This window comes from Nicotiana tabacum, chromosome 7 (genome assembly GCF_000715075.1).
Source record: "Nicotiana tabacum cultivar K326 chromosome 7, ASM71507v2, whole genome shotgun sequence".
Taxonomy (NCBI): Eukaryota; Viridiplantae; Streptophyta; class Magnoliopsida; order Solanales; family Solanaceae; genus Nicotiana; species Nicotiana tabacum.
This window is the reverse complement of record NC_134086.1, coordinates 131,200,987-131,226,919: the sequence shown is the minus strand read 5'-3', so window position 1 is coordinate 131,226,919 and position 25,933 is coordinate 131,200,987. Positions and strand designations below refer to the sequence as shown.

Here is a 25,933-nt window from a genome sequence, read left to right as displayed (position 1 = left end):
CTATATAGTACGAGCAGGAGAGGGTAGTTTTGGATGTCCCTGGGGTTGTTCGCGTCCGCGGGCAAAGTTAGCTCGTCCTCGCTCGCTCAACATCTCTTTCAGGCATCCTTGATTTAGTATTCTTACTACCTCCTGCCACAGACTTATGCAATCTTCGGTTTTATGACCCCTTTCCTGGCGGAATTCGCAAAGAACGTTTGACTTCCGAGTGCTCGGGTCGGACTTCATCTTTTGCGGACATTGTACCTTTGTGCCGAGTTTCTCTAATGTGTACACTATTTCTGAAGGAGAGACACAAAAATTGTGAGCAGATAAGAGTGGAGGCATACCTTTTTCATTTCGGTGTGGCGCGGTATATCGAGGAGGGGCATCCATGTGCCGCGGAAGAGGTGGGATGGATGTCCTGATGTAGGGCTGATGTCTTTCTCGGCCGAGACGGGGTCCCAACTAATCTCTTCGACCGTCGTTACGACGATCTTTCCTTATTTCAGCTTGAACTGACGTCAGCCGTTGGATCGGACCGTTGAGGTCGTCCTCATCGGCCCTTACCTCTGTGCATTAGGCATTGTGGATTTCTTCCCAAGTGGTGGGAGGGTATTTTATGAGCCTGCTTAACAGTTTTTTGGTCGCTCTCGACCCATTCCTACTTAACCCGTTCTGGAAAACTGCTATCGCCATCCCCTCTGGCACATTTGGCAAGCTCATTCTCACTCTGTTAAACCAGGCTAAGAAGTCCCCGAGTCCCTTACCGTGCATCTGCCTGACAGCAAATATGTCGTTTACCCTAGCTTCTGCCTTTTTAGCTCCTACATGAGCGGTGACAAACTTGTCCACCATTCCTTCGAGCGTTGCTATTGACCGTGCTGGTAGTTTTGAGTAACAGGTTAGGGCTCCCCCTATTAGGGTTTCGCCGAATTTTTTCAGTAGCACCGATGGTACTTGTTCTTTTGAAAGATCGTTGCCTTTTACGGCTGTGATGTAGTGGATGATATGATCTTGTGGGTCTATAGTACAGTCATATATCTTCAGGTATGGTGGTATTTTGAAAGTTTTTGGAATAGCGTGAGGGGGCTACATCCTCATTGTATGGTTGCTCGATGAATTGACCAACGTCCCGTTTTGGCAACAACTTTAGGGCGCCTGGTATTTTGTCGACCCTTTCTTGATACTTCTTCATCTGGTCACGAAGTGCCTTATTCTCATTTTCCATTTCCTCCATTTTCTTTAGAACGACTGTGAGTGTGTCATTACCTGCGTCAACAGTAGTATGAGTGTTACCTGTGCGGGGGGCATCTTGTTCGTCAACGATCGACGTGACATCTATGTGTGCAATGTCTCTATTCTCCCTTTGATAGGGTTTATAAAGCATGTTGTTCAGAGTTCTTGTTAGCCACTATTCCAGTAGTCTTTTTACTGCCGGTGATGCCTCTCTTGTTGTAGACGTGGAGGCTTCTTTTTCATGCAAAGCAGTTACGCTTTCATGTGGGGGAGGTGAAACGTCTCTCCTGGGTGTAACATTTGTTGTCACGTTTTCACTGTCTTCCCTGCCGTCTTCGTTGATGGTGTTCAGGATGTTGGTTGTGACATCTGCTATTGCTTTTAACCTTGCATCTCCTTTTCCTGCCATTGTTAGTTTATGCCAAGCTAAAAAGAGATGACTATCCCTTTTTATGATCTAGATGAAACTAAAATCTTAACTAAAGATCTCCCAACAGACGACACCAAATTATTTGACCAAAAGATGTTAAACCCTTCGATTAAACCAATCTTATGGTTATAAGAAGGGTGAATCTCAGTTAAGAATAATAAAATCTAGATCAAGTGATAAGGAAAATAAGCAAGATGAATGATGTTAGCTAATATGTTGGAATCAATTAAATGCTCATAAATGCAACTACTCGAATACACAATCAATCTAAATGAATGCGGCTGGCGCAGGAAGGAAATAAGTATGAGATGATTGTGGAATCTTTGGATCTTATCAATATCGTATAATGATATATGTTTGGGTTGTGTAATCAATGAACAAGGATGCTCTTGTATTTACTCTCATGTGAATCTTTTACAAAGTGTTCTTTTGTCTTTTGCCTGAATCCCTTTTTTCTTTACTAACTCTTCCTATTTATAAGGGACAATCCCCCATAAAGCCCTAAAAAGTACAATCATAAAGAATATTCAAAAAGCATCTTCTTACTGTCTCCTGCTAAGTTTACACTGCCATTGATATCTTATTTCGACTGATCGCTCTTGGTCGTCATCCTTCACTGCGACGACTATCAGACGTTGCATCTTGATAACCTCGTTCCTCATCCTATTCGGTGACTGTCGTAGTTACCAAATTTGGACCCATACAGGGTGGAGGTCAAAATAATTGGGGGTTTGGGAGGCGTTTCCATTTTTGGATTTTTTTTGCTTAACCTTTTTTGGACTACTATTAAATGTGAGGTTATTGGGATAATCAAGAGGTATGGCAGGTGATGGGATTGGATCGACGCCCATGGTTAGTGCTTCGTAACCTGTGTCTAATACATTGGTTTTGGAATTAAAAGAAGATTCGGTTTAGTTGATGGCTATTGTCAAATCAGTTAAGATTATGGGATTTCTCATATATGGCTCTTGAGTTTCCATGGAAGGATTTTTTATAGTGTGTGTTGGTCGGGGAGATGTAGCACAGTAGGAGTCATCATTTGGGTCTACTAGGGTGTTATTGGGTTTGGGGTTGGCGTGGGCCTCCCCCTGAGTTGTTGTCACACTCCCCTTTGGGCCTTTTGGGCTTGTTGACTTTGTACTTCTAGGGACGCCTGGGTAGTTTGCTTTTGGGGTGTAGGACTCTTGACATTACTAGGTGTTGGGTCTCTCCCCTCTGGGCCGCTTTTCTTTTTGTACTTGTATTGGGCCGGTCCCCTATGGGCTGGCTCTTGGTGGGTTGATTCTTCATGGGTGGTGAGTTATCTTTTGTGCTCTAAGTTGGGCTTGTGTCCTACATAGAGTTAGTCTTAGAATTATAGCGGAAGGTTTGGTTTCGAGGAACTTATCAGAGATGGCGTCAAACATTCGAACTTGGATGCCGTCCGATTGGGCGGAAATTTTGCCTTTCCTATTCTGGTTCGTTGATTGGCGTTGTTGTGTGGGGTGTCCCTGTTTGCGTCTTCTGGGGAAGGGTACAATTTTACATTCCTCTTCTTCGTCACTATTGGCTTTAGTATTGGAGCAGCCTGGGCGGTCTTGTGCCGATGGTGAGTTGAGCTTTTGCCTATGTGAACACCCTCTCAAGGTGTTGTCACACCTCCTTTTTTACCCGAAAAGGGCATATAAGGGAGTTTTTCCAATTAAAGTGACAATAATCGAAACGGGATTATTTATTCAAATTCAGAGTCACCACTTGGGATAATTTATGGTATCCCAAGTCACCGATTTAAAATCTCGAATCGAGGAAGTTGACTCTTATTTATGGTTTGCGAACACAAAAATCCGGGTAAGAAATTCTGTTAATCCGGGAGAAGGTATTGGGCATTCCCGGATTTCGTAGTTTTAGCACGATCGCTTTAATCATACCTGGTTTAATCAGTTTGTTTAATTACGTGTTTTAGAACCTATGTGCTCTTTTCATTTTACCACTTTTAATTAGGAAATTAACCTGGAACGAGTCACGCGTACATGTACTTATTTTGTTTGGCGCGTCAAGAATCATGTCACGTGTATGTGTCCACAATTAATCACAATTTATTATTATTAAGAAAGTTTGGCCGAAGTTGTGCGAACGCATACGTCGACTTATTTTGAAAATCATAATCATGTCACGCGAACGTGTACATAATCACGATGATAGACTCAATCGCGTCAAAAGCATTTTATCCTTTTGTGGAGTATTAATCGTTGATAGATTCGTTTGAATCATGTATTTCTATCACTCAACTCAAATCACTCTCACGTCCTATTATGGTAACAAGCTATAATTTTCAAGGCAACTTCTTTACCACAATAAAGTTTTAATAATTTCATCTAATCAACTATACTAACAAATTACAATTTCCAAATACATATCCTTCTGTTGCTTGTACATTACCTTCACGTAAATCAACAAACAAAAGAAAAGCAAAATATACCAAGCTGGAAATTAATCACACCTATTCAAGATAAACTTACACTTTTCAAGAGCAAAATTAATTTGACAAAAACTAAATCCAATTCCCATTCGTCAAATATTCACTACCACAAATCAGAGAATGTACATAACAGTCGATATCAATAACATAATGAGCAAAATCAATACATGCTATCTTAGAAGAACAAATGAAGCATTTACCAAGCAATATAACAAATCGGGATAAAATGAAACTTGAAGTGCAGACCTTATGTAGCTGCAAATTTCTTCAATATTTGACTAAATACAGAGCCTCCAGAGAACTGAAACTCGGCAACTCAAACTTGATCGGAAAAATGGACGCAACAATAACCTTAGATCAGAACCAACGAACGGCAGCATCGGATCTTGAAACACTTCGTCCTGGCAGTGACTCTACTCCATCGACTGAAATTGAAATATTTTTTTATTGAACTCTCTGATTATCAGTGTCGTTCCCTCCCCTGAGTGTATTAGAGAAGAGGAAAAACTAGTTTCCTCCCTTTTTAGCTATTGTTCCGTCGCGGAATGAGGAGGGTGGTTATGTGGCGATGATTGTCCAGCGATTTTGAGAGGTGAAGAAGATGGGGTCACGACAGAAGCTTAGGGGTGAGAGTGCGGTGGTCGATTTTCGGCGAGTCTGGTGAAGGTGGCTGGAGACGGGTCTGGCCGGCGGGTGGTTAGTGACGAGGTGGCTGTTTGTTGGTGGAATTAGTGTTCTTTAGGGTTTGTGTTAGGCACTAGGGTTTTGGTGGAGAAGATGATATCAGGGGGTTGGGAGCTGTGGTGGTGAGGAAGAAACGGCGGGGGCGAGGGGGGGGCGCCGATCCTGCTGTTGGGGTCTGGGTTGAAGAGGGGTTAAGGTGGTGTGTAGATCAGGAAGATGAAGAGAGGCACAACTGAAGCTTTTTTAGATGGGGTGGGGTCATATGATAGGAAAACGGCTGATACTTGTTTTTTGTGTAGAGTTTTTTTTTGGGTTAAGAAGAAGAGTTTAGAAGGGTCCCTAGGGCTGGTTTAATGGGTATTGGGTATTGTGCTTGGATTTATGGGCTAAGTCCAAATTGGATCCTAAAATTGGGCTCTAAAACTCTTTAAATTGTGATCCAAAACCTTAGTTAACTTCTTTTAATATAAGATAAAATACTACACAATGCAAAAACTAATTCTAATTAATTAAACTAAACTATATTAAAATATGAAACTATATTTTTGTATTTTCAAGATTATATAAAGATAAAAATAAGGTACTATTTTTGTATTTTTTTAATTTTATGAAAGGTACATAAACTAAAAGTAACTAGATAAAATAATTTTGTAATTTTTATTTTTGTGACAAAATAAAGTAAAAGAGTCAAAACTAGTTGAAATAATTACGTAAAGTCCTAGGGAGGGTCAAAAATCACATGCCTATAAGTATGACCCAGTCTTTCATATCCTGTACATACAACGTTCTCTCCTACATAGATAACCACTTGTTTGTGGTATCCAGTGGTGACAGATGTTGCGACTGGTGATTCCAGTGGAACTTGGATGCAGATTCTCGCATATCTCCCCCTTAGCGTTGCTGAGGTGCACATATCAATCTTGAGGAGCTTCCCAAGCTTCCTGCCAACTTTTTCTAGAACTTCTTTGTCATAAAATTTGGTGGGTAGCTGGGAAAGTCGTACCCATATCGCAGTGAAAGATAGAGAGGCTTCTTGTGGGACAAATTTTGGTTCCCACCGTCTGACTGAGAGGAAACTTCCGGATACGAACCATGGGCCTTGGTGTATAGCCTTGATCAAATTTTCTTCCTTACCAAACTTGACTATGAATAAGTCCCATCATAGGTCAATCAAGATTAACTGTTCGGAGGGGTTCCATAGTTCAATTAATTTGGATCGACGAAGATGATGTGGCATACGCCGACCAAATAGTTTAATGATGATAGAAAAACACCATCTCATATAATCTATTCTTATCCTCTTGGGAGAGAAAGATTGGGCCTAGATTTTCCTTGCCCTTTCGATCATATCCTGACTTTTCAAGATTCGATGCAAAGTAGTCTGTTTGTGAGGTGTCTTGTTTGTCAAGGAGCATTTCTTTGTAGGAGTTTGTCTGGTTGGTATCTTCCTCCATGGGGTTTTTATCTGGTGGTTCCGGTGGTATGTTAGGTATTTTAGGTGTGTTATTCATTGGGTTGGGTGTAGTGAGAGATGAAAGTTTCTTTCTCTAAGTTTTTTAGGAATTTACGCCTAGAAAATAATCGAGAACAAATAGCAAAGACAAAAAATAGTGAAGATTGAGGTCTAATATATTACTTTGTATACAAATAATAAATGGGGTTGTGACACCGTTACCCATAAAAATAATACTATTTACCCTTGTCTACCCATTTATTTTCCTACGCATAAACTAATTACATTTCCTACCTATAGTAAGTTTTGTGGGGAGTTTTTTCTGTATTCTCCAATTCTTTTTTTATTTCTATGCTTCTTTTCTTTTCTTTCTTTTTTCTTTTCTCCTTTTCTTTTTTCTCGTTTTCTTCTTATTTTTTTCTTTTTTCCTTTTTCTAATTTCATTTAACTTCTTTTTTTTATATTCCTTTTCTCTTCATAAACTAATTTCATTTATTTTTTTCACTATTTTTTTTATATTATTACTAAAGAAAAATCAAATTGTGTATCAATTAAATGTAGCTAATACAATCAAAAAAATATTAACTAACATATGATACCAGTATAGTATATAGCTATACCAACAGGGTATACAGATGTACACAAAGAGTTAATTTTTTTTATTCAATTATTAAACTGAAATAATATCGGTTGTCAATAAAAAAATTTAAAAAATTCTAAAAGGATCTAATTGTAAGAGTATATCGTTACATCATATAGCATACTATAATTTTTATTTTTTTTTGCATTTTCAATTTGCCCCTCACGCTGGGTAAAAGCTTAAAACAAATTAAAAGGGAAAAAGCAAGTGAATTTTCGGGTAATAAGTATACTATTATAGTATATTGTATACTATTACAGCATATTGTTACAATATCTTGCATATTATTACAGTATACCATAACAATATATTATATACTATAATAGTATATTGTTACAGTATAACTATATACTCCTATAGTATATTAGTATACTGTAGTGGTGTATTACTTTGTAAACTATAATAGTGTACTGTTGTAGTATAGCTATATACTCCTACAACATATTGTATACCGTAGCGGTATATTGTAGCTATGTTCTTCTTCGATTTTCAACTGAAAATTTCGATCTCAATCACCTCAAATCAGCTCCAAATGCTATCAAATTTCAGTATGAGCTTCCAGAAGTACTATAAGCAATATTTAACAGCACCCACTTTGAATCAAACAAGAATTCTTCAAAAATAAAATTGAGCTTCAAGCCCAACAATGGTGGATATTCTTAGTAATCCTTAATGGGAAGATTCTCAAAGGATGATATTAGCATGGAACCATGCAAATCAATTGGTGTTAGCTCAAAAAAAGTCAATTAATGTGTCTCCGCGTCTGGGGTTGAGTCAAAAACCCATGTAGAGTTTTTTCCCCAGAAAGTCGATAAAGAGGATGATTGCCTCTAATTATTCTGTTGTTGACTTAGTAACACCTGGTTCTTCAGGGTCGCTAATTATACGTGGATTCTTGGAGTCTTTCTATTTCGTCAATTGAGGGGTCTAGATTGCAGATGAACCTTATTGCTTTGATATTTTTTCATCGCTTTCATCTTTGGCAAAGCAGCGACTGAAATTAGCGGGTAAATAATTTGGGCCCCATGGGTAGGAGTAGTAAATAGTTTGGGCCTAGGCATTGAAGGGTAAATAGTTTGGAATTAATGGGTATAAAGTGAGATTTTCTCATAATAAATTGTGTATTAACTTATAATTAAATTTAATATTAAGGCTAAATAAATATCAAAAATAGTACTCCGTATACTAGATTTTTATAAGCCCATTCCCGCATAACGACAAACAAATTAGAATGGGCTGGTCGGGGCTCTTATGACCCGACCTGTTCGAGTCACACTATCCAAATTTCACATCCTCATCAGTACTTCCAGAGCTCAAAAGTCTTCTCCTTGGAAGAGATAAACAGCATCAAAATTCGAAAAAAGAAAAATAATGGCCACCTACTTACGGTTGCCCATGGCGTCCTCAGTTCCATGTACTTCATCATCATCGTCTCCGCTAAAACGGCGTAGTTTTAGCGTTCCCTGTGCAGCCAATAGCAATAGCAGTACAAAGATTCCGATGCCTCCTCTAAACCCTAAGGACCCATTTCTAAATAAGCTTGCCTCTGTTGCTGCAAATAATCCAGAAGCTCTCTACACTCGGCCTCAAAATTCGGACATGCCGCCTTTTTTGGATATTTACGACTCCCCTAAGCTCATGGCTACTCCTGCTCAGGTAAATAATTTTCTTCTCTTCTATTTTATTGTCATTAATTATATGTAAAACAATTAATCAGGTTTCTTTATGCCTTTGTTGTTGAGCTTGTATTATTTTCTGATTGGTTTTGTTTTGTCTGTGTGTATTTTGCTATTTGAATTAGGTGGAGAGATCAGTATCATACAATGAGCACAGACCGAGGAGACCTCCACCAGACTTACCCTCACTGTTGCTTCATGGTAGAATAGTTTATATTGGCATGCCGGTATGTCATCTTCTTAGACATAAGATATTTCATCGTCACCTTGTGCTTATTAAGGGTCTTCTGCAACGTTTTGGCATAAGTAGGTATTTGAAAACAAAGGCTAACATCAGCGACATGGTTAGTGAAGATTCATATGGCCGACCCCAACTTGCTTGGGTTTGACAAGCAGTTGTTGTTGTGTTGAAGAGAAATATATTCCTGCATTCTTGTAACTATTCTCAAGAAGACTAAAGAAAAGGTCACTGGACCCTTGTAGTTATACTAAAAAAATTAAATTTTCAAAAGTTAGTTTCATCTCACCTTGAGGACAGTGTTGTTAAAGGCGCGCTTAAAGCACGCGTAAGCCCTGAAGCGTGGCTCAAAACATGTTGAGCGTTTCGCCTCGCTTTGTGGGCGCTTCAGTGTTGCATCAAGGCTCTAAGCCATACTTTAGTGTAATCCTGAAAAGGCAACAACAACAACAACAAAAAACCCAGTATGATCCCAACAGGCGGGGTCCGGGTAGAGTAGTATGTACGCAGGCCTTACCCCTACCTAATGCAGGTAGAAAGGCTGATTCCAATAGACCCTCGGCTCAGGAAGGGTAAGAAGAAGAGGAAAGCAAGGAAGGAAGAAAGAAGGAAGCGAAAAGAAAAAGGGAGAGATAACTAATAAGTACTACCAAATAATAGCAACGGGGAATATAATACCTGAGACGAACAAAACCACATAACGTAAAAATCTAAAAATATGAAGGGACATGCATGCTACTAAGACAATCGGTGAACAACTAAAAACTACCCACTAATCTTCTACCTTAATCCTCGACCTCCACACCCTCCTCTCAAGGATCATTTCCTCCATGTCCCGTCTAATCACCTCTCCCCAATACTTCTTAGGCCTACCTTGGCCTCTTCTCAAACTCTCCATGGCCAACCTCTCACACCTCCTAACAGGAGCATCAATGCTTCTCCTCTTAACATGTCCGAACCATCTCAGTCTCGACTCCTAACAGTAATCCCGAAAAGGCGACACTAAATAATTGATATTTCACTTTATCATAAATTTTTTTCAATTTCTTTATCCATATATTTTTTATTTATGCTTATAATTATTGGTCTTAGACTACATATACATATTTTTACTCTTTCTCTAATTGCGCCTTTTTTCATTAAAGCCCACGCTTTATTTGCGCTTTGCGCTTAAAACCCCAATAGATTTTGGCTTTTTTGCGCTTTTCGCCTTTGATAACGCTCTTGAGGATAATACCAAGGTCCCCCGTCTATACATGCATTATATTTGTCACAATTATCATCATAGGTTCATTGTTATAAGTTCTGGTGACAAGGATAATCATGATTATTAGGTTTCCATCAGACACTGTGTGGTAAAAGAAAAAATGAACCATGTAAAAAATCATTTGTAAAAAATGAACCATGTTTTGGTCATATCATGTCAATGTATGTGTCTTTGCTAGTGTTACTTTGCTTGGAGGTAAAAGTGACCAGCTTTATTTGGTGTGTCGAATTGTTTGTAGTAGGCTGACTACCTATGGTCTATGTGCCTCTGATAGCAGGTAAACTTTCTAAGATGGAGAAGTCGAAAGTTGTTCTTCAGTTTTGTCAGGGCTTCATATTTAATCTATTCAATTAAGAGCTGAACACTCTGATACCTACTTGTTTTGATTATTTGGAGTTTCCATCTGAATTCTGATGTACTACTTCTAGTTTTGCCGAAGTTTGGGCCTGCTGGGATATGTTTTGTGGTGCCTTGGCAATAGAATTTGCAAACAGAAATATATTGACGTTCACGTTCCTTAATATTTAGTCTGGTTTGCAGCAACTTGTCTTTGCAATTTATTATTGCAGTCCGGTAGACGTTCACTTTATTCTTTTAATCTTGCACTAGCACAAATTAATCATGGTTTCTTTCCAGTTGGTGCCAGCAGTCACAGAGTTAGTTGTTGCAGAGTTGATGTACCTACAGTGGATGGATCCTAAAGAGCCAATTTATCTATACATAAACTCTACTGGGACTACCCGTGATGACGGTGAAACAGTGCGTTTCCTTTTTGTGGCATACTTAATTATTCTCCCCGGTCCTTATGCCCCCCCCCCCCCCTTTGTGTCAATGGTGCTAGGTAATGCAATAAAATCAGTGTGTGTTCTAATCAATTATGTTCCTAGTGGTGGCTGTTACTGTATATGGTTAGATCCTTGATATGATAAGGTGGTTCTACGTACACTTTGACTAACTTTGAGCTATCAAATGTGTTTTTCTCTAATTTCCTGGACGACACTTGATGATTTAATAATGTTTAATAACATTTTACAAGGTTATAACGATTGACTCATGGTTTCCCAATTCTTAGGTTAATGGTCGACAATATGAATGAAACGCATTCTTATGATGACGGAATATAACATGCCGTAATTCACTAATGTGTTACCTCAAGGACTGGGGTTTTGACTTACTCAAAAATTTTGTGCCTCACGCTTTATGTTGTCGTTTGTTGATCACTACTTCAAAGTTGTCCTATAAAACAGAAAATGAGCAAGGAGTGTTTCATTATTGAGGCAAAAAAAAAATGGTCACAATTTATAAGGATGGTCCACAATTATGAACTCTTATTGAAGGAAAAATAAATATGGAAAAGAGTAAAGTTAGCCTATACCCTTTCTTTATAGTCACTTGGCCTCAATCTGGTTTGATTTTTATTTTTATACTGGACGAACAACTTACATGAAATATAGGTGGCTTTCTTGTAATATGTTTTGTGTAAATAGTAATGGATAATTGTCTCTCTATTTCTGAGAGGTTTCAAAATTGCAACCATGATGGAGGGGAACATGTAGTTACTTTGTGTTGTATCTAATTAATCTTACAATAGTGAATGTCATGTGGTTGGGATGGTCAGTAAACATAAAGAAATTAATAATTTGCCATTTTCAATATTTATTGCTCTTCTGTCCATGGGATGCTAAACTTAGTAGCTTTATTGCACGATTGATGACTTCTTCTCACTCTAAATTTCATGTTTGCTTGCTCTGTGTGCTTGATGGTTGTTGGGTATTGGGTTGATATTGTGCTCTAATTAACTGATCTTGGGATATTTTTATCAATATAGGTTGGTATGGAAACAGAAGGTTTTGCAATTTATGATGCCATGATGCAATTAAAAAACGAGGTAAGCTTCTCATGAATTACTCAACTCCTCTATGCACCAGCAAATAGTTCTTGCTATGATGTGTCCATTTGAATTAGCATGAGAACCTAGAATAGTTTCTTATCTAGGCCTTATTTTCTTTAGTCAAATTCACTTGACAAGGACAAGGCAGCATTGGCTTATTGACATATGATTTTCTTGAAAAATAAGTTGGTTTTCTTTTTTGCCTTGCATCATCATTCATATGGTTTGCGCTTGAAATTTGTCTAGCAAAGAATTACTTTTCTTTTTATTTGTATGATCGTCCTGTATCTGCATGAGAGTTTGGTTTCTTTCAAAGTCAGTTACAGTACTTGGGTCGAACTTAATTAGACAATGTTTGTTTAGTTAGTTGTTTTTCTTAATCTCTAGGTGTCTATTATTGAGAGGAAGTACATTGATATTTGAATTTCATGTTCTACTTAAGGCGTATTTCAATCTGTTCCATTTATGATATTGTTGGCATATGTCAAGTTGTTAATTTCCTGTGCAGATACACACTGTCGCAGTTGGTGCTGCCATCGGTCAAGCGTGTCTCTTGCTTGCAGCTGGCAGTAAGGGCAAAAGGTTTATGATGCCACATGCCAAAGGTATCAAGTTTTCTTGTTCTTTGCTTACAATTTTGACAACATGGGTGTCAAGTTTTCTTGTTCTTTGTTTACAATTTTGACAACCTGTTTTTAAAAAAATAATATTTTAACCCTTTTAATTTCTGATATTTGGCTGATGTTCTGTTCCAGCCATGATTCAACAGCCCCGTGTGCCGTCATCTGGATTAATGCCGGCCAGCGACGTTTTCATCCGAGCAAAGGAGGTTAGTGGGATGTCCTCTTTTAGTATATTTCATTAATCTACAAACAGATCTGCCTTCATGGTAGTGATTTTTAGAGTGTTTAAATTTATTGTGGTACGATGGTTGTCGATGAAATCATTGATCAATGAATTATTTAATTCTATAATTTTGTTTTTTGTTTAAAATTTAGTTGAATTGCTTCGACTTCCCTTCTGTTTAGCATAACTAAGTAAACCGCCTTCTAGGGAAAAATATCATTGTATAAAGACAATCACTACAGGATGGACATTTTTCAAAATAAATCCATTTAAAACTCTTCATTAAAAAATTCCATCTAAAACTGAATTATCCTGGATGAACTCATCCCGAGCTCTCTCATTTAGGCATTTGCTCTTACTTGGTCTGATGGGATTAATCTGCTGACTAATTCTTTTGCAGGTAATCATAAACAGAGACACCCTTGTCAAGCTTTTGGCAAAACACACTGAAAATGTGAGTAAGGACCATTTCTTACCTGTTGTCCATTTGTAATTCAAGCAGAAGCCATAATAGCATCTTTTGTATCTTACCAGTCTGAAGAAACTGTTGCCAATGTGATGAGAAGACCATTTTACATGGATGCTACCAGAGCAAGGGAATTTGGCGTCATTGATAAGGTAACTTATCATGTCAACTATGTCATATCTTAAATGTCTTGTGAAGTTATTCAAGATTAATAAATATCTCTCCATTCAATTTGTTCTTACCTTAAGGTTTAACAGGTGCTTTTCTAAGTAACGCCTGTTGTTGGATTTCAGATTCTTTGGCGTGGGCAAGAGCAGATCATGGCAGATGTTTCTGCACCAGAGCAGTGGGACAAGAATGCGGGGATCAAAGTTGCTGATGCTATTTAGCTTCTTCCTTGATATAATGCAATGGTATTATCTCTATTTGTCTTTTCTATAGGTAAATGGAGGTTAATGTAACACATACAAAAAGTAGGTCTATATGAACTAGGACTCTGGGGGGTGGGGGTGCTTTCTCATGATGGTGGGTTTCCAATGTGGGATCTTATCTTATGCTATCGATGCTCTGGTGTCCAGCCTGGCATCCACAGGGTGTTAAAAATTCCCATATTGTTTGAGAGTATGAGTTATGCAAGTTTCTTTATATTGTTTTGGGCACTTCTTACCTATTAAGCTGTTTTAGAGACTTTATTAGCAGCTATCCTATTAAGCTTCTAGCTATCCATCGGCAGGGATCTGACAGAAGTGTTTCAATCATCAAGGGCTGAAGTCCTGGTTCAGTTCACAAGAAAAGAGTTGCCAAATGAGGGAATATTCTGCTTTGAGCAAGTCCTGAAACGGACGCACTTACTGTAGCTCTTGAAGATTATTCAGTGTCAAGATTAGATACTTCTTATAGTTACCTCGAATAGGTGTTTAGCTTGGATAAAAGCCTTGTATAAAATTGTTGTTGATGTATTCCACATTTTGTGAGTTACACAATTAGTAGATAGTAGCACTTTTATGAGGGATGGCTATCCTCTCGATTCTAGAACGTTTCGATTTATAATAACTAATATAATTGATGGATTATGCTTCAGCATCTATGGTATAATGGTAATGGCAGCAACTTTGATCGGATGTTTTGCCTCAAAACAAAATCGTCCCACAATGTAAGAGGGGACTTGTTGGTATACAGACTCGCAGTATAACGCCCAGTGGTAGTCACAACATGAGAGAAAGTAATGACTCGGTTAAAGAAGCCAGGAAGACCAGACCAACTCAAGAAAAAGGAAGAATGAATCAAAACGAGCATGAGCTCGTTAAATGTACAGTATTTTCAGTTTACGGGGCCTTATGTTTTCTTAATGGTAAAGCTAGCAGAGCTAGAGAAACTGTCAAGCAGCAAATTTGAGTGCCTTCACTAAAAAAATCAATTACCTTGCATATTCTTTTTCTAATTGGTTTCGCTGTTCTTTAGCCGATGGTCTATTGGAAACAGTCTCTCTTCCTTCATAAGGTAGGGGGGTAAGGTTTATGTACACATTATCCTTTTCAGACCCCACGTCTGAGATTTCACGTTGTTTGTTATCGTTATTCTTTTCTAATTGGAGGAGTGATAACAACTGAGTTTGTTGTTGTTATTCTTTTCTAATTGGATAAATTTCACCGCAATACTGTGGTTGTGCTGTGGGTTCGTGGTAATATATAGCAATTCGTAATGAATTTTCACACATATATTAAGGTCTCATGAACAAAGGAGGATAATTGTAAATTGTAATAGGATGATACCCAGTACAAAAATAGCTAGCTTGACAAAATTAATATCTCTAAACCTTTTTTTTCCTTATAAGTCAAATCTATCGGAGAATTATAAAGGAAGAATTAAATTTTTAAAGAGAAAATTTATATGTAGCTAATAAGGAAGTCCAAAAGGGGAATCCGAGTATGGAAAAAACTCGAAGCATGTCTATTAGCAATTTAAATTTAAAAAAAGAAAAGAAAAGAGGAAACACATTCAACAAGTTACACGCATTAGGACATCGCGATTTATAGGTCGTATTTAATGAATACAATATATAAGTCGCATTTACAAATGCGATTTATCAGTTAATGCGTAATTCAAAGCCCATTTTTGTGAGTTGACTCCAATTTTCGGGGGAGGAGAAAGATGAACCAGCAATTGTTCTCTTACAAATTCGCCTTCGTCTTCTCCCTCTCTTTCGCCGCTTCATATACTGCCACTTCCACTGTTACATTCACTCCTCCTTACTCCTTCCGCAAGCTCAAGCTCCGTTCCTCTGCCTCGCCGCCGGAATCCGCCGTACCCAAGGCCTCAGTCGCCGATTTGCTCGCTCTGTTGGGCCCACCTCAACAAGCCTCAGCCGTAAACTCTCAAGAGGCCCGCCAGCTCCGCTCTTGCCTCAAATTCCTCGTCCCTTTCTCTCCGAGTTCTCAGACTCCAAATAGACGCTCGTTGAGTGCTAAGTTGAGTAATCATCGGAGTGTAAGCGAAGAGAATGAGCTTATTTGGTGGCCGCCGGCGCCGGTGATGGAGCTGGCTCGCCTCGCCGTTGACTCTGGCGGTGATCCTAGTTCTATTCATTGGACTCTTGATCCAACAGTCATCCCTGTGAGTTCTTCATGTCTCTCCAGTCTCCATGTTGAGAATCTGTTATGTATTGGATTTAACTTATCTACATTAGTAGTTTAATCAATCATTATTTACGTTATGGTTGTATCTTAGCTAGTTACCACGTGTTACTTACCATATTTTTCTGACTAACTATGCATGCTTATAGCTCACTATAGAGAGTTACCTGTAATTAGATTTGAAGTACCAAATTTGGTAAATTTGTTTACAGTCAGGATGCTATATAATTTCCTGTCTAGCTCCTTGAAATAATAGGGCATTTGTCATTCGTTTTCTGGCAAAGGGAAAAAGCCAATTATATCAGCTAATTTTACACAGTGCATGATATTGTTCCTCTTTATCGAGATTTCCATAGTGCAACGGATACAGTTGAACATAAGATGCAAATAATTGGAAGTGAGAATGTTCAGAAAACCTGATTCGGGTAAAACAATGGATAACTGCAAAAATTCAAAAGTAGATGTAGGGATGACAATGGGGCGGAAGGGCACAGCAGGGGAAGACTATGGGTTTCTTAAATATTAGCAGGGCAGAGCGGGTAAGGAACTAGAGTCTTACAAATTTTGGAAATGGGAAGTGATTTGATTACAGAAAGAGTGCAAGGAGTGTATGACTTTCTTCAAGGTGGCAAAAGTAGAGGTATGTAGGGACCCTCTTATTAGAGTCAATCACCATTTTTTGATAAGGTAGAGTCAATCACCATTCACTTATTGATATAGCTGGAATTGTAATTTCTGCACTCTTTGTACAGTATTATTAAAATGCAATAGTCAAAGCCTATAACTTTTGTTAGGAACAAAGTTCAGAGGGGAAAAGAGAGACACTATTTGCTTGTGACAATCTAAAAACTTTTAAGATAGCCCATACTGATAGGAGTTACAAATAACGGAGAAGTGCAAATCTTCAGAACCTGATTTGGAGGAAAAACTTTTAAGGTTGTTGCATTATTTGCCTCAGGCAACACTGTTCTGTTAACACAAACTCATTTTTAATACCTATCATAATTAAAATTGCAAAACAAATCCTTATTAAAAAAAATAAAAATGCAACAAATAGTTCTAACTTTATCTTCTTTTGTCATGAAAGCTTAGGCTTGTGGCAGTAAAGTTTGTAAACCACAAACGGTAAAAACAAAGGATATGTACATTTTTGGGCTTTTGTAATGCTTCATGCAATTTCTTGACAAATAGCGTTGGCCACCATTCACATCTTAGTATATAGCTGGAATTTTAGTTGGTGCACTCTTTGTACAATATTATTAAATGCAGTACCCAAAATATCTTACCCTAACTTGTGCTATGAACGGATTTCAGAGGCAAAAACAGAGACAAATTCAGCTTGTGATGTCAATCTGAAAACTTTAAGATATCCCGTACTAATATGGTCTGTATAGCAATGTATAAAAGTGCACTCCTCTCCTTCATTTGTCTTAGTCTGCTATTTTGACAGTAAGTGCATTCTATTCGATATGCAGGTTCCAGACATTGAAGGATCAAAGGAAGACCGATGTGAACTTACTAGAACTCCTTATGGGAGAGTTTTCATTAATGAGGTCAGCATTAAAAACTTCTAGATCCTCTTGAAATGAGGATTTCTTGGTTTTTGTTTGATGTTGAATTTAATTATTGTTTTGTAGGAGATAAATTCATACCTTGAGTTTTTGTTTGGAATGATTGTTGCTCGGGGACCCAGTGTAGGGCTAAATACATCATTGTCGCGATTTGACTTCTTTCATGGTCATGTCTTTCTTGCCAGAGAGTCTGGAAGGCTTGGGATTTTGTAAGTTGACATGAACCCTTAATGTCTCGTGCACACCATGAGACAAATGATGCTTCTGTTGTGAGTGTTCCACAAAAGGCAGACCCTAAGAACTCTTCAATTGTAAACGGCCTTGCAAATAAAAGTTGTTTTGCACTTAATTGATTAGCTAATCGGATGTATGGAAGGATGTTCTTTCTTTAAATGTTTCTTTTACTTCTTCTGCTGGTAAATAATGAAGTGAACTAGGATTAGAGAAAACTGGACAAGATGCCCATTAACCTATTGAAGAATATGATGGATGCTCGTCTAACTTGATTCGTGATTGCATCTCTATAGCCTGAAGCCCTGAACTCTTCAATTCATCTTATAAGCAGCCGAGAGATAATGAACATCAGATTTAGTAGAACTCAAATCTAGCTGCTAAAAGCAAGATAGAAAAGGCAATATGATCGAGTATCTGTGGTTGTTGCGTCATATTTTAAATTCAACCAAAATTGTTGTATTTTCTTGAATATATTTAACTTGTGTTACTTGCAATATGATTCTAAGGAGAAAAGGCATGTCACATCTGATTCAACTTGAAATGACTACCTGTTCAAGACTTGAAACTGTATTATACTGCTTTTGCTATGGCCTATAGTTCGAACGTAGATCTTCCATGTCATTTGATTAAACTTGCATGCTTGACATAAAACATCACTTGTAACATATTAATTTTCCTTTCCAGTTGTAGGAATGAGTAAATGCAGTTCTAGGTAAGGCTACCATCTAGCCATTGTGTTTTTCAGTAAGCTAATAATTTAATAAAATGGATAAAATTCTTTATAAAGTGAAGCCTGTTAATCAGTATCCATGAGAGAGTATGTGGTACTTTATTAAATGGATTTCTTCTTTGTTTTAACTTAAGTATGTTATGCAGTTGATCCTTTCTCAAAAAAGAGTATGTTATGCAGTTGATCTTCGTTTGCATACTTTCAAAGGAAATGGAGCTTTTGCTGCTCTCTGCAATCTCTGATGTCCACAAAGGACTAGGTGATGAATGAAGGGTTTCTTGGTTTATGATTTGGGTTGCTTTATGGGGTTTGCTGTTGTGGTAGCAATATGAGTGCACTGATATTCTAGCAGGAGAAGTGCGCTAGGTTTTAGATAAAGGGCAAAGAGCCATGAGTGGTATTCATTCATGCATCATTATAACTTCTACTTAATTGAGATCCAGATTGTAAGATGGGAATCTGTTAGGCTTACCAGATTGCTTTAGGAGTTGGACTAAGTAATTTGGGGGATTGAGGGGCTTCACTTATTTTTAGCAACTTCTCTAATTTTGGCTCTATGGAGAACCTTCATACACTAGACTATGTCATTAATGAGTGTAATTTTTGATGATTTACACTGCGAAAGAAAGTGCTTATATAGTTATCAGTAAGTTAATTGCTCTTCTCCGTTTTCAAGGAAACCTATTTGGCATAAGGGAAGGAGGAAGTATTTGAATCCTTCGGTTCTCTATGTTTAATTAAATATGACATGGGGAACCTTTGTTTGTTGGCTTAGTAGGGAGTAAGAGAATCTAAATTCCTTTAATCTTGTAATCCGAAACACGAAATCAGTGGAAATGTTTTAACATGTACTCATTTTAATTCTAACCGTCATCCAACCACTCATACCCATGGATACAGTTGTTCTTTTTGCTTCTGTGTTTTGTTGACTGGAATTTCTTGAATGCTGCTTTTTCCATACGAACCAAGTTTTTTTTTCTTTTTTATTTGTTTCTATTTCTGGTTTCTTTTCTTGTTTGTGTGAGATGCTCATGTGTTCACACTGCAAAACTTTTCCAGGTTCCATGCTAAGGAGTATCCAGCATATGATAAGGAAATCTTCCCTTACAACATGGGCTACTGCCAAATAGGTTAGTCTGCATCTTTGACCACTTCCTCAGAGATCAACTGAATGTTCTGAATTGAATTTCCTCCAACTTTATTTACTATTTTCAGTTTTTGATCCATCATTGTTTCTAACCCTCCGAAGTTTTTGCATAATGAGATTTTCAAAAATACAACAATGATGCTCTTTATTCTCATTCTATTTAGATTTTATTGTTCACAGGATCTAATGTCTCTTATGATGATTCGATGAATTTGCGGAACATATTGTGGCTAGCTCCATTAGCTAGCAACTCTACAAAAGAATGGTTAGCACCAGGTATGTTTCTTTGATGGTCTAGATGATTAAAAAAAAAAAACTGAGTGTTTTCCTACCCCATCCCCTGAAAAGAGAAAGCAGAAAGCCTCAGATTACTCGTCTAGTGGAAAGTTCCCCACTGGTGTGTTGCGTCTTTTGATTTGACTTTCTCTCTAAATAAAAACAAAATGATCAGATCTATTAGGATAATAATTAACATCCTGATGATCTGCAAAGTGTGATTGTCAATGAGACTTAATTGGAAAGACTAAGGAAACGGTTTTCTCTCTCAGTGTCTAAATGGAAGGAATTAGCCGCATAAAATCCACATATCTGAAATCCAAATGTTATTTTCCCCAAGGGGAAATTTAGATTGAAATAACAGTGTTGTAGAACAAGATTTATTTATATGATTGAATTTTTCCAAAAAAGAACAGTTTTCTCTTACAGATAATAAGGTCACAAGTTTCCTGCGACTTCTGATGGTTAAACTTCTTGTTGACAGGAGTCCTAGTTGTCTTGGATGCACATCCAACTGGAGTCGTATACAAGGACCTCATACCTGAGTACGTACACATTGCAAGGACCCTCTATGAAGGTTCGAATTTCATTTATCCCTGAATCAAAAATTCTGTTAACCTCGCCGTGAAAATTTTGACAACAATTAATACAATCTTTTGCTGTCCACAGATGATTTTGGGCAAGTTGCCTTTGATGTTAACTACCTAAACATTGGAGGTGAAACACCCAAATACCAAATTTTCATTTGCTGACCTCTTCTGAAGGTTCAGGTGTCAGCTTTCAGTTTTACGAAGTGAGATCCATATTATTTGTAGGTATTGCTTATCAATGTCATCTTATAGAATTTCCCTGCCTCAATCGAAATGCATCTCTGAAGTGTTTACTATTTATGCAGCATTACTATCACTATTTGATTCTAGCGTATTCAAGTGGAGGGTTGATTGGAAAAGGATTGTGTCTGACGAAGATTTTACTGTTGGAACTGAAAGTTTTGAGTCCTTTAGCTTGTGATTGGCCACTGTTTATGGCAGATTATCCTTTCTTGATTACTATCAAAGCTTGGACAACGAAACAATGAATGAATAACTAGAAAACGTCATCCTTCTAAAGGGCTTACACTTTACGTTGTCTCTTAGAAGTATTTTTTTTCCTTAGCTTTTGTGTACTGATTTTATGCCTGTGGTTGTAAAGCCTTAAAGCTTGTTTGGATGGTTGTTACCTGTTGTATTGTATCGTATTGTTACATTAAATATAATGTTTGTTTTGATTGTTACTTATATTTTATTGTATAGTATCGTTAAATTCGTCGTTAAGTAACGACTAAAAGTACTACTTTATGGAACGATCGGTTTGGTTGGTTGCGTCGTTACCTTATTTTTTCCTCATCTTGCTCTTCCTTATTATTAAATAATTATATTTTATCCTTTATCCTACTTTTTTATATAATACTTTTACCTCATACCTTACTTTTTCTTTATAATATTGCAAGTTTATTTTTCATATTATTGGTACGACATCATGAAACGACGTCAACCAATACAATCTATTCAAACATTGTATACATCAAAACGATATAATACAATACCATATTGTACGATACATTATAAATGATATATGACAACCAACCAGGCTGCATATCTTTCTTCTCTTTTCAAAGATGGGGCTGATGGGCCCTTGCTGAGATTCATTCCTCGTATCATCTAGGAGTGAATAGGACTTACGGAACAACAACTGAATATCGACTTTTTTTAGAGGAATTTATGGAGTCTACCTATTAAACTAAAACTAATTACCCGGTTATATCCACTTGAATAATAATTACTATACATACCTATTCCATATAAAATTATTACCCGTCCATCCATTAAGAAAGTCTTTAAAGGCTTCAGGGGCAACGAATCTATATCTAACCTATACGGGACCTTTCTTCTTTCAATCCAAGGTAAGAAACATTTTATTTCTCTCTTCATCAATTTTCTCTCTTTGTTCTTGCTTCTATCTTCGTAAGTAAAATTGTTTATTTGATAGGCTATATTTTTATAATATTCACAAAGTAAAATATTGATAATTAATGGGAGCAAGGAGTAGCAGTTTTTGTTTAGTTATGTGACGATTTTGTGTATACAAAAAAATAGATTTGCTCAATATCTATAAATTATGATTCAATTAACTCACTACGCGCATGTAGTTTAATTTTCTCTTGCTGAATGAAATCATCGCCTATTGAATACCTTTCATCGCCACAAAATGCTCTTCCTCCCTATAAATTTTATATTTTCTCGTCGCTAACTATTTTAGTTCGAGTCATTTCCCGAAAAAATTTAATTATGATTCTGTTGCTATTAAATATTGTTTATAGTACCTTTTGAAAATTCATATTGAAATTTGATCGCAGTTGGAGCTGATTTGAAGTGATCGAGATCGAAATTTTCAGTTGAAAATCGAAAAAGAACACAGTTACCCAACAGTATACTACTGTGGTATACAATATGTTGTAGAAGTATATAGCTATACTACAATAGTATACTGTTATAGTATATAATATACTACAACGGTATATTGTAATAATCGAAGAAGAACACAGTTACCTAACAGTATACTGCTACAGTATACAATATACTATAGGAGTATATAGTTATACTGCAACAGAATACTATTATAGTATACAATATATTGTTATAGTATACTATAATAGTATGCAATATACTGTAATAATATGCTGTAATAGTATACAATATACTATAGTAATATACTTATTACCCGTAAATTCACTTGCCTTTTCCCTTTTAATTTGCTTTAAGCTTTTACCCTGTCTGAAGGGCAAATTAAAAATGCAAAAAAAATAATATTATAGTATGCTATATAATGTAACGATATACTCTTACAGTTAGATCCTTTTAGAGTTTTTTGAATTTTTTATTGACAAGTGATATTATTTCAGTTTAATAATTGAATTAAATTTTTTTTAACTCTTTCCATACAATTGTATACCCTGTTAGTATAATCATATATACTATACTGGTATCATATGCTAGTTAATATTTTTTGGTTGTATTAGCTACATTTAATTGGCACACAATTTGATTTTTCTTTAGTAATAGTAAAAAAAAAGAATAATAAAAATAGTAAAAACGGTAAATGAAATTAGATTATAAAGAGAAAAAGAATATAAAAAAAGAAATTAAATGAAATTTAAAAAGGAAAAAAGAAAAAATTAAGAAGAAAACGAGAAAAAAGAAAAGGAGAAAAGAAAAAAAAAGAAAAAAAGAAAAAGAAAAGAAGCATAGAAATTAAAAAGAATTAAAGAATAAAGAAAAAATTTCCTACAGAAACTACTATGGGTAAGAAATATAATTAGTTTATGGGTAGAAAAATAAATGGGTAGACAAGAATAAATAGTTTCATTTTTGTGGGCAACTGTATCAAAAACCCCTTTTTTTAAGCGAGTTGACCTGAAGACCTCTTTTTTAATACTATGTATAAAAAAGTTTCCATCGTAATAAAGTGGGTTTGGCTGCTAATAGCTAAGCTGTTAGTTGTAGTGTTCAATTTATTATGCTTCAGATTTGTCCGTAGGCTGTGTTGGAAGTTCCATTTATTTATTTATTTATTTATCTGTTTAACATCTGTTCTAGAAATTGTAAGTCTTGAAGCCGAAATTTTTCTCGAGGAAAAAAGAAAAAGCAATCCTGTAAATTAAAGGTATCTCCCCTCGATTTACAAAACCAAAACCTATCTATTTTATTCTTACAAGTTGTATTATAGAGGGGATATAGCTTATTGAATATGATGTATGTGTTTTCTAAGGAATTTTTATATTCCTATATACTATATGAAATTATATTACCCTTCCTATTCAAGTTTTATTATAATTAGATTTTATATACTTAATTACCATTTATGTACATTTTAAGGGAATTAATAATAATAATTAGTGTCCTAAAATTACTCTAACATATCTTCCACTCCCCCACGTTTTTCTCTCCACATCCCATCCCCCCTCCTCACGTATCTTGCACAAGAGAGCAGCAATTCCACTATTGACAACCATTAAAAAGCTTTGAAGCTTTGAATTCAAAATTGAGTTTCCAAAAAATATAGTTTGTTTGGATTGGATGTTGTTGCAAAGTATTGAGAATTCTCTCTACGTCTCTCTCTATCTCTCAATCCCAAATTTCAGTAATATAAAGCAAAGGAAAAGAGAGCAACAATTTCACTATTGACAACCATTAAAAAGCTTTGAAGCTTTGAATTCGAATTTGGGTTTTCAAAAATCATTGTTTGTTTGGATTGGGTGTTGTTGTAAATAATTGGGAATATGGTTTGGAGTTTATATCTCAATTTTGAGGGATTTTGGTGAAGATTAGACTTGATTTTGGCTGAATTTCAGATTGAAACTCGAAGAAGAAGAAGAAGACATGACATACATTATATTGCAGAAATTGTAGAAAAATTGTAGACTGTTGTTTATTTATTTTTGAGCTTTGTGTTTTTGTGTTAAAAGTTTTGATGGGAGCTTGTTATTCCACTTCGTCTGTTTTGGAGCTAACTTGTGCATATAACTGAGTAGAAATCATGTATGAAAATTGTAGATAAGTTGTATAATATATAATTAGTTGTATGAAATTTATTTTTACTATGTATAAATCATATACAAAATATACAAAAGACATATTGTATAAAATTTTGTATTTAAGTTGTATGTTATTGTAGTTGTATTTAACCTGATAGAAATAATGTGTGAAAGTTATAGATAAGTTATAGATAAATTGTATAATATATAATTAGTTGTATGAAATTAATCTGTTTGCTTTCTCAATCTCATCAAAACCAACAACAGCATAGATTAGAACCAAACCCCTGTGTATCTGCTGATTACACAGCCGTAGTTGATGTTGCTGTTAACAAATTCAAAAAGTTCATTTTTTTACTTGACAAAATCAGAACTAGTCATGCCAGATTTCGTAAAGGTCAAATTTCTACTCCTCTTCCTCCTACTAAACCCCAACAACAAAGATTAGATCAAAACTTTATCAAAAATCATAACCTCCAAATAGAAGAAATCTAAAAGCCACAAACAAATATTCCCAAAATTTACTATCCAACACCAATTCAACGTTTACCTCCTTTACCACATAACCATCTTCAATTGGTCAAAAATGGGTCAATTGAGAGAAAGGAATCATATACAACTATTAATTTTGCTTCTGCATCTCCAGCGAATTTGTTTATGTTATCTTTAACCGGAGAAACAGAGAGTTTGCAACAGTCTGTCTTCTGGTTTCCAAATAACAAATATTTCTACTGTTTTTAATATTCGTTAAATTTGTGTTAATATTCATTAATTTTTCAATTGTCCGTCCTTGTTTAATTTTCATTCTCTAATTACAGTATGGAGCATATGTAAAGAAGTTGTGTCTTTAGCGGAACCTTCAACACATCACAACCACCATCATGCAAAAATTAAAGTAAGAACCATTTTATCATTCTTGGACGTAAGGATCAACGTCATAAAAATATTAATCGTAATTTTTCCTACAGCGCTCATCCTACGTGGCTTCTTTATCTTTGTCATAGGAATAGAACAATTTGCTGAATTTTCTGAAAGATGGCCTTATTGTTAAGTAGCAGAAACTAAGCAATTCCTTCAAAGTCAGGGAAGAGCTGGCTTACTATCGTCAAACTAATGGAAGAAGCCCCTGCATTAATTAATATTGACAATGACTAAATACGGGATTGGAAGTTTATTATTAAGTAGGTTTGACCTCTACCAATTAGTAGTTTTTAGGTTGACAATCCTCCATTAATTGAAAGCACTAATAATGTAAATATTTTGTAAACAAAACTTGTGTAGGTAGGGTAATTTACTAAACATGAACATTTAAGGTAATAAAGTTTTCAATAGTGTATATGAACGAAAAAAAATCCCTTTTCTAAGAGGTCATGGCTTTCCTTGACTTCGTTGTAATTCTTTTTACTAGACTAGAATTTGTTGCATGGATAAGATAGGAGGGATACCAGCATGGAAGAAAAAAAAAGTTGGAAAAAATAGTAAGAAAAATAACATAGAGAAAT

At 36.1% G+C, this 25,933-nt stretch overlaps 2 protein-coding genes and 1 pseudogene across 4 annotated transcripts; all 3 read left to right on the top strand.

Annotated features, from left to right (window-relative positions):
• Positions 1-8,106: 8,106 nt before the first annotated feature.
• LOC107827580 (ATP-dependent Clp protease proteolytic subunit-related protein 3, chloroplastic-like) lies at positions 8,107-14,347 on the top strand. Its single transcript, XM_075217652.1, has 10 exons — positions 8,107-8,539; positions 8,685-8,786; positions 10,701-10,823; positions 11,893-11,952; positions 12,464-12,560; positions 12,711-12,784; positions 13,202-13,255; positions 13,336-13,419; positions 13,561-13,680; positions 14,001-14,347. Exons 1-9 carry the CDS (start codon positions 8,255-8,257, stop codon positions 13,654-13,656), a joined length of 975 nt encoding a protein of 324 aa, XP_075073753.1. The 5' UTR covers positions 8,107-8,254; the 3' UTR covers positions 13,657-13,680; positions 14,001-14,347.
• Positions 14,348-15,344: 997 nt separating this feature from the next.
• On the top strand, positions 15,345-21,135 carry LOC107827583 (uncharacterized). Of its 3 annotated transcripts, none has more exons than XR_012693537.1 (8): positions 15,345-15,880; positions 17,376-17,453; positions 17,538-17,680; positions 19,495-19,565; positions 19,763-19,858; positions 20,343-20,435; positions 20,528-20,673; positions 20,754-21,135. XR_012693537.1 is itself a non-coding variant. In XM_075217651.1 (8 exons), exons 1-7 carry the CDS (start codon positions 15,419-15,421, stop codon positions 20,608-20,610), a joined length of 1,026 nt encoding a protein of 341 aa, XP_075073752.1. In that variant the 5' UTR covers positions 15,345-15,418; the 3' UTR covers positions 20,611-20,651; positions 20,754-21,135. The 3 variants fall into 3 exon arrangements, 1 of the variants encoding a protein (XP_075073752.1); XM_075217651.1 differs by having other exon boundaries at positions 20,528-20,651; XR_012693536.1 differs by having other exon boundaries at positions 15,346-15,880; positions 20,528-20,669.
• A 3,515-nt stretch (positions 21,136-24,650) lies between these two features.
• On the top strand, positions 24,651-25,182 carry LOC107827581 (putative WRKY transcription factor 7; annotated as a pseudogene).
• The last annotated feature ends 751 nt before the right edge of the window (positions 25,183-25,933 follow it).